We start from the raw sequence: 13,628 nt of genomic DNA, 5'->3' as shown, positions 1-13,628 counted from the left end.
GAAAAAGGGCATAAGAAGGGATTGGCGCGCAATTTGAAAGTACCAAACACTGAAATGGGTAAACAAGAAGTGAATTAAGCGACTAGAAGCAACCAACTACAGCATCCGTACTTTCGCATTACTCCAATGCAGATTCTGCAGTGCTCCTTATATTTTTGTGGAAAGGAAAGGTTCCTTGATTCAGAAATTAGCCCAATTCCTGTCACTTCTGCACAGAAACAGCACTATATTAAATCATTTATAATTTGGGGATTGTTGGGCCCATCTACTTCACAAAGAACTCAGCCTGATTAATTCTTCCTTGAATTGCGAAATGAAGTAAAGGCCAGGACATCCAAATCCGAGCCTTGGAAGGGCCTGTGTCGACCGAGATCCCAGACAACGCGCCCCCTACCAGGGACGTCCCGTTTAAGTCCCCATCTCCCACATTGTACTTGGGTTATCCACGGCATATAATATGTCCCTCAGACCTCCTTTTTGGGATGCTTTATATCTCCAAGGGAGCTAGACTTCCGTGGGATGTCCCTTAATTATACTACCACTTTAGGACCATGCTAAATATACAATCCATGACGGTTACATACGTTGTCTAGAATCATAACATATACACAGTAAATGTAAGCACATAACTTCATTAGCTGAAACATGGAAGTTGACTCTTTTGGAAAATATATAAAACACCATGCAATATATGCTGCATTACTATCACAGCCCCCAACTTCTTTGAAGAACACAAAATATAGCTCTAATCACTTTATTTTCATTGTCAACAAAGAAATCGAGGCTCATTTAAAAGAATGTTGCATGTGACCCTGATTAATTGTAATGCAAATAAAATAAATAACTATTCACGAGAATATTTTATATATCTTTGCTGATCTGCAGTTAGTTACCTGCACATACTGGTACACCTTGTGGAGCAGTCTATAGAAGTACTTAAAAGTGCCAATCTCAAGACGGTGCCTGCTCTATGCTTTCTAACCTCTGAATGTGTAAGCGTTTGGAACGTGTGGGCTTCTGATGTGTGTATTATACATAGCAATGCAACATTCCTGTGAATACTGTGGTAGCAACTGCAGATCCAGACCATGAAAGGGAAATTTGGCAAGTATGCGCAGATTATGACTAGAAGCTTACCATATCACTCAAAAGGAAAGTATACAACAGTTGCATCTTACCTGTACTCACCTTCAGTTCAGTTCAGTCGTGTCCGACTCTTCGGGTACTCACCTATTGTGCTGAAATTTGGAGGCTAACAAAAAGGGTTCTACTTAAGTTGAGGACAACACAGAAGGCTATGGAACAAAAAGTGGTTGGTGTAACATTGAGAGATAGAAAGCGTGCAGAGTGGGTCAGATAAATAACTCGAGTTAATGACATTCTAGTGGAAATCAAGAAGAAATGGACATGAAGTGCATGTAGTGCGTAGAGAGGACAACCGATGGTCACTTATATGGTAACAAATTGGATTCCAAGGGAAGGAAAGCATAGCAGGGGGCAGCAGAAAGTTAGGTGGGCGGATTAAGAAGTTCACAGGGGTCAAGTGGATACAGCTACCACAGGGCCGGGCTAAGTGAAGGAGTATGGGAGAGGCCTTCGCCCTGCAGTGGGTGGGTATAGTCCGGCTGATGATGATGATGCAACATTCCTTGTGTGTCTAAAACAACACCCGTAGTAGGCATGCAGATAATGCTGAATTAGAGGCTACAGCAATGTTGAACTCCCCCAAAACTTGCTCTGGCACACGAGCACTCACCAAATTTGCACTGATAGGAATCTTTTTTTCAGCCAAAGAAGATATACATGTGCTGAATCAGCCCATATTTCAATGTGTTCAACACAATAAATAACTAGAAATAATGTTGAGAACGGTCAACTCAGCACGGTGGCCAATTCTTCGATAAAATTCAACTCTGCCTCAATATTCTGCCCACATCAGCCCTGCCTTACCCTAATACAAATTAAAGATGGCATGTTGAGTCTGCACAGGAACACAAGCTAAGAATTAATTTTATAAGGGAGAACTGGAAACAAAGCATTTTTGGAATACATAATTGCATGCTTCTAGAAAACCTCTGCAAGATGACCTAGATAACAACACGTTGAGGAAAGCCCATAAACAATGTACCAATATAAGCTCCCAAAGCACCTCGAACAAGTCTCACAGCGGTATTGCTTGGGACGTCCTCAAGAAGTCACTTCTTGTTTCACTTGTTATTTTTGGGGATTTCTCCAGACTTCCCAATCTTCCATTATTGGAATACCTTGGATGTCCTTGGGACACCAGTGTACGTGCTGTCTGGGATGCTATTCAGAGCTAGGTGAGTGTAGGAGTTGTGCTGTACTGTCTTTGCAAAGCGTGCAAGTGGTGTACCATTTCAAGTGATGGTCCTGCATACTCGTGCAAGGTATTGCTCATTTTCAAGAATGTTATGTTTGTGTTGCATACATGTTAGATTTATGTTGTCTAAATGTTTACTGAAACTTTATACTAACTTTTCTATGCAACATTGCTAAAATATTAGAAAAAGAAGGACATTAACAATATGAAAATAATGTTCGGCTGAAGCAAAAATGTAACATGTGCACACCCCCCCCCGCACAAATTTCTTAATAAAAAGAGTTGTGCGTTGTTTTATGCACATAGGCAATTATGGCCATCATGTGCAAAGAGCAAGATTTAAAATCTCTGCTGACAGAAAGACATTAAAAAGTTGTTTAAAAGCTTTGCTTCTTTTAGGAATGAAAAAACATGTTACATATTAATTAGTGACTTTTTATATAACAATTATTGGTTCACAGGAAAGGAAAGGTGCAGTGACTTTTATCCAAGTAAACTAGGGTGTAGTGGGATGTGTTCATTGTAAACTTGTGGGAAGTGCTTTTGTCTTAGTTCTTCAAGTTTTGTACATGTAATTACGATGCAGTTAATAGCAACAAGCTCGCCAAGAGTTTGCACATAGATATATCTTATTTTGTGAGAGTGAAGTTGTGTGTTAAATGAAAGTAACCGATACAAAGGCAGCAGTGAACAACTTTGATGAAACGTTCTTAGTGACTACATGATTTCCATTCTTGTATCACTGGCTTCACTAGGTTGTTGTTGTTTACTTCCTGCCCTATGATAGCTGCCATTTCTCGTTCAGTTTTCTTCGTATAAATTTTTTGACATCTTTATGTGGTACATTTACATATTCTATTTTAGTATTCTGGGCGACTACAGCACATAATTCAGCTCGTTCGTTACTGCTGATCCCTGCATAACTTGGTATCCAGCAGAATTTCACTTTATGTGCTTGTGTTTCGGCTGTTCTCATGTAATGTGCTACATTTCCTAATAAGGGTTCTGTTGCATCTCTGGAGAATCGTGTTGTGATTACTCTGAATGCGTCTGTGAAGATTATACTCTTGTCAATGTTGCTCTTCAGTATTTTTTCTATAGCTAAGAAAATGGCATAACATTCATCAGTAAAAACTGATGCAATATACTGAGGTAATTACCAGTTTTCTTTTTTTCGTTTTTCTTTCACTACACTCCTATCAACACAGAAAGCTGTTTTACAACCATATCTGTATGCTCAGTGGTTTTTGTACTTTTCATCTAAGGCCAGGAATTCTTGTAATATGTGTTGAGGCAGCGTCCGCCTTTTACGAAATTGTGTTAGTGGCTTTTAACGAAATTGTGTTAGTGTGAGGTCGCATACAGAGGGAAAAGTGTACCAAGGGGGTAACAAGTCGGGACTGCAGGCAATATTTGGGAGTCCATCAACTAACTTTCTGTTCAAAACAGAGGATTAGTGGTCTTATTGCTGGGGCACTTTGTGACTATTGGGCAACAGATATGCTTTAGGGGTGAAGGGATTTTTAGAACGAATGAACATGTGAGCATGGTTCTGCGGTCTGCAAGTAGTGGTTCATTGGTTTCTACATACCCTCTCTTTATGGGTGACGCCCTGTAAGCACCAGTTGAAATGCGCAAGCCTGAATTGTGTACAGGGTGCAGTCGCTTTAAATATGACTGCCTAGCAGATTCAGTCTAAACACGGGTGCACCACAGAATAGTAAATTTGTAAAAGGCATGTTCTTTCAGAACCCCGGTGCTTATGCAATAGGGCTTTTAGTATATTCAGAGACTTTGAAGCTTTATTTTTCTGGTTGTGCATGTGAGGAAGGAATGAAAGCTTCCTGTCAAAAGTTACGCCTAGAAATTTATGCTCATGTTTTACAGGTAGCTTGACATCATTTATTTAGGCAGATGGTGGGATCAGTGTGCAGTCCTCTTTTAAGAGAGAACAGAACAGCTACCAATTTTTATGCAGAAAACGTGAAGCCATTCGTATCTGCCCATGTTGCCAGTACATTTACTGTCAGCTGTATTTGCCTCTCACACGTAGATACACTACAGGATATGCATGCAATCTGCAGTTTGTCTACGTAGACGGAGTACATAACAAATTTTGGGATTATCTTTGCTGTGGCATTCATTTTTACTATAAAAAGTGTAGCACTTAAAACTCATCCTTGAGGCACACCATTTTCTTGTATGAAAGTTTTAGAAAGGGTGGAACCAAGACGTGCTTGAAATGACCGTTCAGAAAGAAAGTCACCTACACATCTTAAAAACCTGCCGCAAATGCCAAGCTCTCCCAAATCACGCAGCATCTTGAACCTTCATATGGTGTCATAGGCTTTTTCAAGGTTGAAAAAAACGGCAAGACAGTGTTGTTTGCGGATAAAGGCTTCTCGGACAGTATTTTCCAGTCGGACAAGGTGATCAGTAGTTGTTTACACAAGTTTTTTCGCAGTGACACTGGTGGATGCCAAGAAGCTTCTGGAATTCAAGAACAAACATGAGCCTTATATTCAAATGCTTTCAGAACATTTTGCAAGACAGCTCGTCAGGGCCATTGGCTTATAACTGCTTGGACAGTCTGGAGACTTCCCAGGCTTCAAGAGTGGTACTATAATAGCTTTCTTCTAGTATTCTGGTATTGTTCCAGATATCCATATTTTGTTAAAGAGTTTCAATAATGTGTGGACTTAGGATTGAGATAAATGAGCCAGCATTTCATAGTGTGTTTCATCTGATCCTGGTGCAGCATGTTTGCCAGCAGACAGCACTCTATTTCTTCAAATGTAATTAAACAGTTGAAAAGTTCATTTGCGTCGCCAGTTGTTGGAAGTCTTCGTTTTTTGGCTGTCATTCTAAACTTTAAAAAAGAATGTGTATAGTGTGCCGAACTAGAGACTGCAATGAAATGTTCCTCCAATATGTTTGCTTGTTCTTCTATGCTCGTTTATGTACTGGGAGTTGTTAAAAGTGAAATTGTGAAAGGAGAGTATTTGTCATCGAATTTATTAACCTACTCCCACATTTTTTTAGACATGGTTGCGCTATTTATTGAAGACAACTTTACCATGAAGCTTTTTCGATATTGCAGCAAATGTATTGTGCTTTAGCTCTGGTCTTTTTGAAAGTTGTAAGGTTTTCATGTGTAAGATATCTCCAGAATACTCACCAGGCTCTATTTTGTTCTCCTTTGGCTTCTTTGCACTCTTGCGTGCACTACTATTTATGGTTTCGCTGTACAGCTCCCAAGGACTGCGGGATAGCCAGGAGCGCTGCAGCGATAATACAAGTGGTAATCTTTCCATTCAGCTCATCTACACAGAGATTTTCTGAAAATACTTTTTCAAGGTTGGCTTTGTTCTGGAATAGTGGCCTACCATAATTTGTCCCTTCTTTTGAGCTCAAGAGAGCTTTGCCGCTGCTGCAGCGGAGGCTGGTTTGTCTTGCAGTTTTTTCAGCATGTTCGCTATGAATCACACGATATTGGGGAAAGCTTGGGGGGTGAAATCAGTACGCCCCCAGGGAGGCGATTGGTTGTATGTTTAGAATGCCATAAAAGGAATATGTTTTTCAGCCCAAGTGGCAGCCATCCACCGTGTAGTCCAACAAGGTGACGGAACAGGAACTTGCAAGGCAGTCCTGCCATCGCTAGCCAAACAACCCAACTATAGGGACTGGGCGCCCGTTGTATGGCGCCACCGTTGCCTCGGCAGAACAGCGCCGCCCGCGGAGTGGCGTGGCAGCTGAGCGGCGCAGTCGTTTCCGTTCTGCGAGGCGTTTTTGAGCATCTCCCTACCCGTCGTTTTGCGGTGTGGCTTTGAGAGCTTTGAGCTGCTTTGAGCAATCGCAAGGAGCATTTTTCAACCGGAAAATCTTGAAAAAGGAAAGGGCCGTCCTCAACAGAGCGTGCATTTTTTTGTTTTGTTTTTTTTTAACTGCCCGGCGCATGGTATTTCTGTTATATGCTCGAAAATGCCGCGCGTGTGATTTCACCATGCGCTAGGAACACCTTCGTTAGGCGCTTGTAAAGACGACTTCGAAGACGGGAATTGCGCCTGCACTGCGCGTTCACTGTGCGTCTAGTCGAAAACCGCCTGAAGATCAAATACTGCCGAGCCGTGTAGCCGCGCCGCCGTAGTAGTGGTAGTTGTAATGGTCAATGTTCATGTAAAATGAAAAAGATGCTGCACCTGTCTTTTTTGGTAATAGCTAGGCTAAAACGATTCAGAGTAGAATAATAGCAAATGATATTTCAGTTTCAACCTTGCAACGAGAGCTGGAAAGGAGAAAAATAAACAAGCAAGGCAAAAGTAGGATCCTATTTATGGTTGGAAAAGCAAACACACATATACTTCGACTTCCTGCACAATTACGCTACAACAGCTCACTGAGCTCGGCCGTTAGACTATCAAACTTAATCATAATTTATTTATTTATTTATTTCATAAATACTGCCAACTGCCCTTTGGCGGTCAAGGCAGGAGTGCACAAAGAAAAAAAGAAAAAAAAAATTACAAAGTAGTAACAACCAAATAACAGCAGCACAGGGCGATTACAGTACGAGAACAAAATTCAACAAGACCAACGGGAAGCAAAAAAGTACAGGCAAATCATCCGACGTCAAACAGACTAAGTGAACAGAATAAAAACAAGGAAATCGAAATACACTGTGTACTAGACGCGCTACTGCGATACATGAGCCGAAACAGCAGACAAGAAAGATTCTGAAGATACCAGGTTGGTGATATCGCTTGGCAGTCGGTTCCATTCGGAAATGGTGCGTGGAAAGAAGGAACAAGAATATGCTTTTGTTCGGCATCGTGGCATCAAGATAGTCCGTTCGTGTTTGTTACGGGTGGGGCGTGTTGTGTTGTATTGCATGTAACTCTGAAAATTCAGTTTTGTTTTATTATGCTTGATATTGAACAACATTTTTAGTCGGTGCTGCTTTCGACGGGATTCAAGCGTGGGAAGCCCAGATCTGTTGAGCAAATCAGATACCGAGACCTGCCGACCATAAGCATGGTAAATAAACCGGAGTGCTTTCCTCTGTACGCCTTCAAGAATTTTTATATCCGTTTTTGTGTGCGGATCCCATACAGCGTCAACGTATTCGAGCACTGGACGCACAAGTGATGTGTATGCTGTCAGTTTAGTTTTGCTCGTGCAATGCTTTAGGCGGTGCTTTAAAAACCGAAGTTTTTTGGACGCTGCTGAGACAATGGACTGGATGTGCGCGCTCCAGTTCAGGTTGGATGTCATGGTTACCCCAAGATATTTCACCTGAGTCACTGAGTTGATCGGAAGGCCATTGATTTTGTATGTGCATTGGAGCGGTTGTTTCTTTCGTGTTACTGTCATTTTTCCGCATTTTGAACTGTTTATACCCATTTGCCAAGTACAACACCAGCTAGAAACTGCTGTTAAGTAGTCAGCTAGGAGTGCCTGGTCTTCGACTGATGTGATACTATGGTATATAACACAGTCGTCGGCAAAGAACCGACAGCGTATGCGTGAGTTGAAGGACAGGTCGTTCAAATAAATAAGGAAGAGAAGCGGCCCAAGGACTGAGCCCTGGGGAACTCCTGAAAGTACTGGCGCTTTTGTGGAATGAGATTCAGATATCTGAACAAACTGATGCCGCTGTGTAAGGTAGGAATCTAACCATTGTACTACTTGCCGATTATTTAACCACCACCTTATTTTTAACAAAAGATTGCCATGCGAAACCCGGTCAAACGCTTTTTCGAAGTCAATGAAAATTAAATCTACCTGTCCATTATTGTCTAGTGACATCATAATTTCATTTGTAATATGAATAAGCTGCGTCACTGTCGACAAGCCTTGCCGAAACCCGTGCTGGCTTTCAATAAAAAAACCGCTTCCCTCTAGGAATGAACTTATGCGCTTGAAAATAAAATGTTCTAATACCTTACTGGACGTACATAACAAAGAAATTGGCCTGTAATTCTTCACGCAAAGCTTGTCTCCTGATTTGTGAATGGGTATCACCTTTGCTGTTTTCCAATCGTTTGGAATTTCTCCTGTCCTGAGACTTTCAGTAAAAATAATGACAAGGTATTTAGCGCACCACTCAGCATATCTGTACAGAAAAGCGTTAGGGATATCGTCTGGTCCAGAGGATTTTTTTGTGTTCAACTCCAATAGAGCCGAAACAATACCCTCCTCGTTAATAATTAGGTCTGGCAGATTGAAATGGCTAGTTCGAGATTCGGAGACTGAGTTGCTGTTACTCAGGAATACAGAAGAAAAGTGCTCATTGAAGGCAGTCGCTAAGCAGAGGGAGTGGGTAACAACTGTGTTGTTAAGGAGAAGTTTGTTAACAGGGTCTTTTTTCTGTGACAGATGCCTCCAGAACTTTTGGGGGTCAGTTTTTAGAAAATTGTGCATCTTGACATTAAAAAAGTGGTACCGTGAAGATTTTATTTTTGAACGCAGTTCAGCCCGAAGAGCCGGCAAAGCACCACCAACTTTATTACTTGACCTTGATAAGCGCTTCACGCGACGTTTTAACTGTATGATCTCGCGTGTTATCCAGGGACATGCCATTTTCAGCTTCTTATGTTTAAGCAGCACGTACTTGTTGATACATTGATGAACCGTACTTTTGAATTCTAACCACAAGTCGTTCACACTTGTACGCCCATCAGTGTATTTTTTTGCAAAGGATTCATACGTAAGTTCAAGCTGGTCCAGAACGCTTTCATCCTGAGCATTGTTAAAGTCGCGAAACACTTTTCCTGCCTGATGAACAATTACTGGTCGCAGCAATTCGCTTTTAAAGAGCACCGCTTCATGATCTGATATTCCGGGAAAGACATCTGTCGAAAAGCCCAATTGACTAACAGGGTCCGATATAAATACTAGGTCAAGAAGAGAACTGGTATTTTCTGTAATGCGCGTAGGTTTCTGAACAACCTGGTTTAAGTTATAGTTGAAAGCAATGGTGAGCAAAGCATCCGAGTTAGCACACAAAATAGCACACACATAATATAAGTCAAATGAGTAATACCACCTTAGCATCATTTTTACATTTACGACAATGCTCTTGTTGAACACGTCGGAGCTGCTACATTAATTTACTTAGAAAAAATTATACTATAAATACTTTTCTCTCGACATGCTGCAGAGGTTGTGAAAAGAAAAAAAAATTAATTTCCTGCTATCAGCGGCCCTATTTTTTCGGACACCTGCTATGATAGAGACCTTGGTAGTATTTGGCTTTTGCTTATTTAGGCGTTCTCTCAGCGCCGGAAGTTTAATGAGATTGACAGCAACTGCCTTGAACATTTGAAGGCAGTAGTCCAATACCGTCAAACTGTTAAATACAAAAAAAAAAAAAAAACACGCACACAGTGTGATGTGTTGTAAGATAAGCCACCGACAACTAAGAGAGTGTTCTATTGTTAAACGAATCCCTCTGATGGCTGGTTCTCTAAGGTGTTCTACTTTCTCAGCGTACCACGAACTTGCGGGGCCGATACCAGACCTCGATACCTGATGAGTGTGAGGGGACAAGACCATGTAGGTAGTTTTCTGTTTGCATGTAAAGGAATCCGGATAACTGAAAGCCATTCCTTTTACAACTTTGTCACTGCAGCTTGCCGGACTGCCGCTAAATCTGTTTACATTGGCGATAGAAGCAATTTCTGAGAGAGGTAAAACGGTCTTGTCTTACTACGCCACAATCAGGAAATCTCACGTTCACTAAAGCGCCAATGAGAAACACATGTATTTAGGTGGGCCAGGAAATGGCCGCTGTTGAGAAAATACTTAAACCCGTGTCAGGTGCAACGTGAATGCGAAAAAAAAAATTGCTACACGGCCTTCGAAAAAACAAAAATGCTACGTTTATGCTCGTTTCCACAAATTAAATTGTATTTTTGTTTTCTTGTTCGACTTTTATATGAAGCCGATAGCAGATTTTGTGACCATGCGGTATTGATTGAGCTGTGAAATGAGTGATTTTATTAGGCGAAATGGACATGCCACAAACAAATGTTAACAAATTCTAAGAGTATCAACCCAGAGCTCTCAGCGCATTTTCATTGGTTGACAAACGAAAAGAGGAAAAATGACAAGATCATGGTAATAGGAATTATGTCTCCTATATCTGCTCTTTCTGTTAAGAGAAAAAAGTAAATTATCTATAACTATGTCAGCGAAACTAGCTGCACAAACATTGTCTCTCTGCCCATCACTGAAGATCGTAACACAGCCCGAACGACGATGGTGGAGCTGCCTTTTCTTTTTCCGTGCTGGGGTTTTCTTGTACACAGGCGGGGAAATGCTAGCGTTGTAACTTACGCTGTTGGGTTCCTTCGATTTCCAATTATCAATAAAGTGACTACAGATGAAGGAGTGCGGCTTCGACTCAGAGACTCTCATGCCGTCACTCCTGGGGAGCAGAAGGCACAAGGCATCCGGTAGCAAGCGGAATTTTAAAAATTCGGCACTTTCCATGACCGCACAGTAACATTATACGTAGATTTCTGCCTCTGCCTTTCAAAGAACCATGCTTAGGTCGCCTGCCACTCATGCTTGAGTGGAAACTCGTTGAGATGAATCGACTTAAAAGCGCCCGACAAGTTTGCGTAACTTCAAGTGCCACCAACAACGCACCACGTTTCGCCAGCCTTGTTTGGCCAGACTTCGTTTCACTGGACATATTCACACAACTAGCTCAACTTTCTGCTCTCTTGAGGATACATTCACGCACATCATCTAAACATTAGGATTTCCAATTTCCACACAAACCAACGACAAACAGCACGCTCCAATGCGCCGTCTGGGGCTGGCGCATTCCAGCGATTGAGCGATGCGCCGAGAGGCGGCGCCACCAGTTCAGCTGTCCGGTCCCTATAACCAAATATGGCGTAACATAGACTGATTAGCTAAAGACAGATATTCATTAATTTGGGGATGCAGCTTTTCAATGAAGCAAAGAAAGAATTGTTGAAAAAGTCAGTAGACTATCCCTTCAAACCTTAGCTTTTGGATCTTGCTTGTCCATTTTGTGCTCATGCTTCTCCTGTAATGGTACTTGTGCACCTTTCCCGCCCACATTGCTTCTTACATTTCGGACAGTCTCTGCTCGTACTTCACTTTGAAAATTCACTCTCTCACCTCAAACGATGTCCAGCCTATGTAGCCTGGATGTCCTGATTTGGTTTGTTTCCATGGGCTCCCAGGGCTAACCTGGCCACCCGTATATGACTGATTTCCAGGCTTTATTGTACTTCCGATTTCATGCACAGGACAGCATTTACAAAAGTGAGGCCTGGTACCACAGTTCCTTACACCTCTATCGCATACCCATTGTAGGCATACCACCAGTAATATCCATTGCCAGACTGGATTGCCAATCAGCAGCAAAGATAGGCAATGGCTTCATTATCATGTGACATATTGCTAAGGAATATTGTCTTAATGGTTACTGCTTAGCAAAACAGAAGTGACCTCTCTACGCTTAGGGCAAATGACTGCAATATGCAAAAGTGGAGTCACCATCACAGGGACAGGTACCCATTAAAGCAAGTCATCGAGTAGCTTTGACACCCTGGAAGGCACTGGTCGCAACACAGAGCGCAGCACACAGCTCGGTGACGTCGCCGGCGAACCTGAGGAGCGGACGACTTTTGCACCCACCATGTCTTCAACACCGCAGGTGTCGTCGCTACACACCCCGTTGTCCTCCTCGTCTTCCGAGCTCCAAAAGCTCCATGTGGGATCCTCGGCCGCGCCTTTTTCACAGGGGACGCCGAGAAGGGCTGACACATCCAGACCACGCACACTAACGTTAGCACGCACCGCCTGCGGCTTCAGATACCTTATTAGGTCACGCACTTCGACCAAGGAAGCGTGCGTAGAATAACACAGTCGGTAGCAGTTGTCGCTGAGCCTCTCCATCAAAAGGCTCGGCGCGACGCGGTGCGCGAACCACATGGCCGACAGTTTGACTGTCACGCAATTCGCTCCTAAGTCGCAATGGCAGTCCGCATGGATCGGTGTCCCACGGGCGTTTGTCGTCAGAGTATCCAGCACATCGGCGACGCCCGCGTAACGCGCGAACTGACTCCCCGTCACGTGGACCTTGACGCCGAAGGCTATGCAAAGCGACTCGAACAGGGTCTCGTAGCCCAGCTGCGCGCCGGGCAGGGCGAGTCGCAGGCGGCAACCGGCCCTGAACCTGGGCTCGAAGAAGGCGACCAAGGCCTCCTCACTGTCTCTTCGGGTCGGAACGTACGCAGCGTCCGGGTGGCAAAACGTCGTGTCGACGTATGCTGCCCTGATAGGCTTTACGCTGCCGTCGCCGCTGTAGTGAAGCGGTGCCAAAGTCGATGTATGGCCGACGTCAAATCTGAAGTCACCTGTGTAGAGGACGACTCCGCGTCGGCCCTCGAAAAGAAACATCACTGAGCCGGCGCAGTGGCCGGCTGAAATCGCTGTGACGACGACGTCGTAACCATTGGCGCACTCGCCGTTCGTAGGCACGGTCAGCGTCCGAGGCGAATCGAGCGGCAACGCCGACAGGTGCCTGCGCAGCCAAGCGTACTTCGGCTCGTTGACCAGAAGTCGGCAGGACAACTCAGACGCATAGAGCTTTATGTCACTCCTGCTCCGAAGCAGGTTCCGGAAGGCCTTGCCACCGAGTCCGTGCATGTGGTCACGGTGGCAGTGGGACAGAAAGAAGGCAGTAGAATTAACATTGCCGCCATCAAAACGATCGATGGACACCCGCTCGTACTCCACCAGCGTGCCGCGGAAGGTACTCATGTCAGCTACCAAAGTGACCGAAGTTCTGGCAAGAACATACTCTACCTACTATCGTGGCTGACCGAAGAAATGCTGCACAATGTGAACAAGCCACTGACATCGCTGCTTCGCGACTAAAAAAAAAAACGCGTTAGTGACCCTTTATAGCGCTAGCGCATGGGCGCTGCCATATTTGATCATGTGACTTATCGCCGGCCTTCGGAGCGGTCTTGCTTCGGAGAGCCGGCTCCGTGAACTGCGCATGCGCGCCCAGGACCAAAGTGGAAAGGAGGATGCGTTGATCATTTTTTGGTGAACGTCTTGTATCCCGCTCCGACATCATGTTGCATGGCACACTACATTCCCCTTCAAGTACTGCATGTCTGACGACTTGCGGGACAGTTCACAGCACGATAAATTGACTGCGCGCAGTTGCAGACGGCAATACGCCACCGGCGCTGTCGCTAGCAGACGCTCCGGAGCTGGAGGCGGCCGCGGTGGG

At 43.9% G+C, this 13,628-nt stretch overlaps 1 protein-coding gene across 1 annotated transcript; it reads right to left on the bottom strand.

The window, feature by feature from the left end:
- Window positions 1–11,146: 11,146 nt before the first annotated feature.
- Snm1 (DNA cross-link repair protein snm1) lies at window positions 11,147–13,319 on the bottom strand. The gene has a single exon (XM_084576223.1). The coding sequence runs from the start codon at window positions 13,145–13,147 to the stop codon at window positions 11,900–11,902; it is 1,248 nt and encodes a 415-aa protein (XP_084432349.1). The 5' UTR covers window positions 13,148–13,319; the 3' UTR covers window positions 11,147–11,899.
- Window positions 13,320–13,628: the final 309 nt, after the last annotated feature.

Source organism: Amblyomma maculatum, chromosome 8, assembly GCF_055883805.1.
Source record: "Amblyomma maculatum isolate TAMU_Amacu chromosome 8, ASM5588380v1, whole genome shotgun sequence".
Classification (NCBI taxonomy): Eukaryota; Metazoa; Arthropoda; class Arachnida; order Ixodida; family Ixodidae; genus Amblyomma; species Amblyomma maculatum.
Note: the sequence above shows the minus strand (reverse complement) of the source record. Positions and strands in the feature narration are given on the sequence as shown.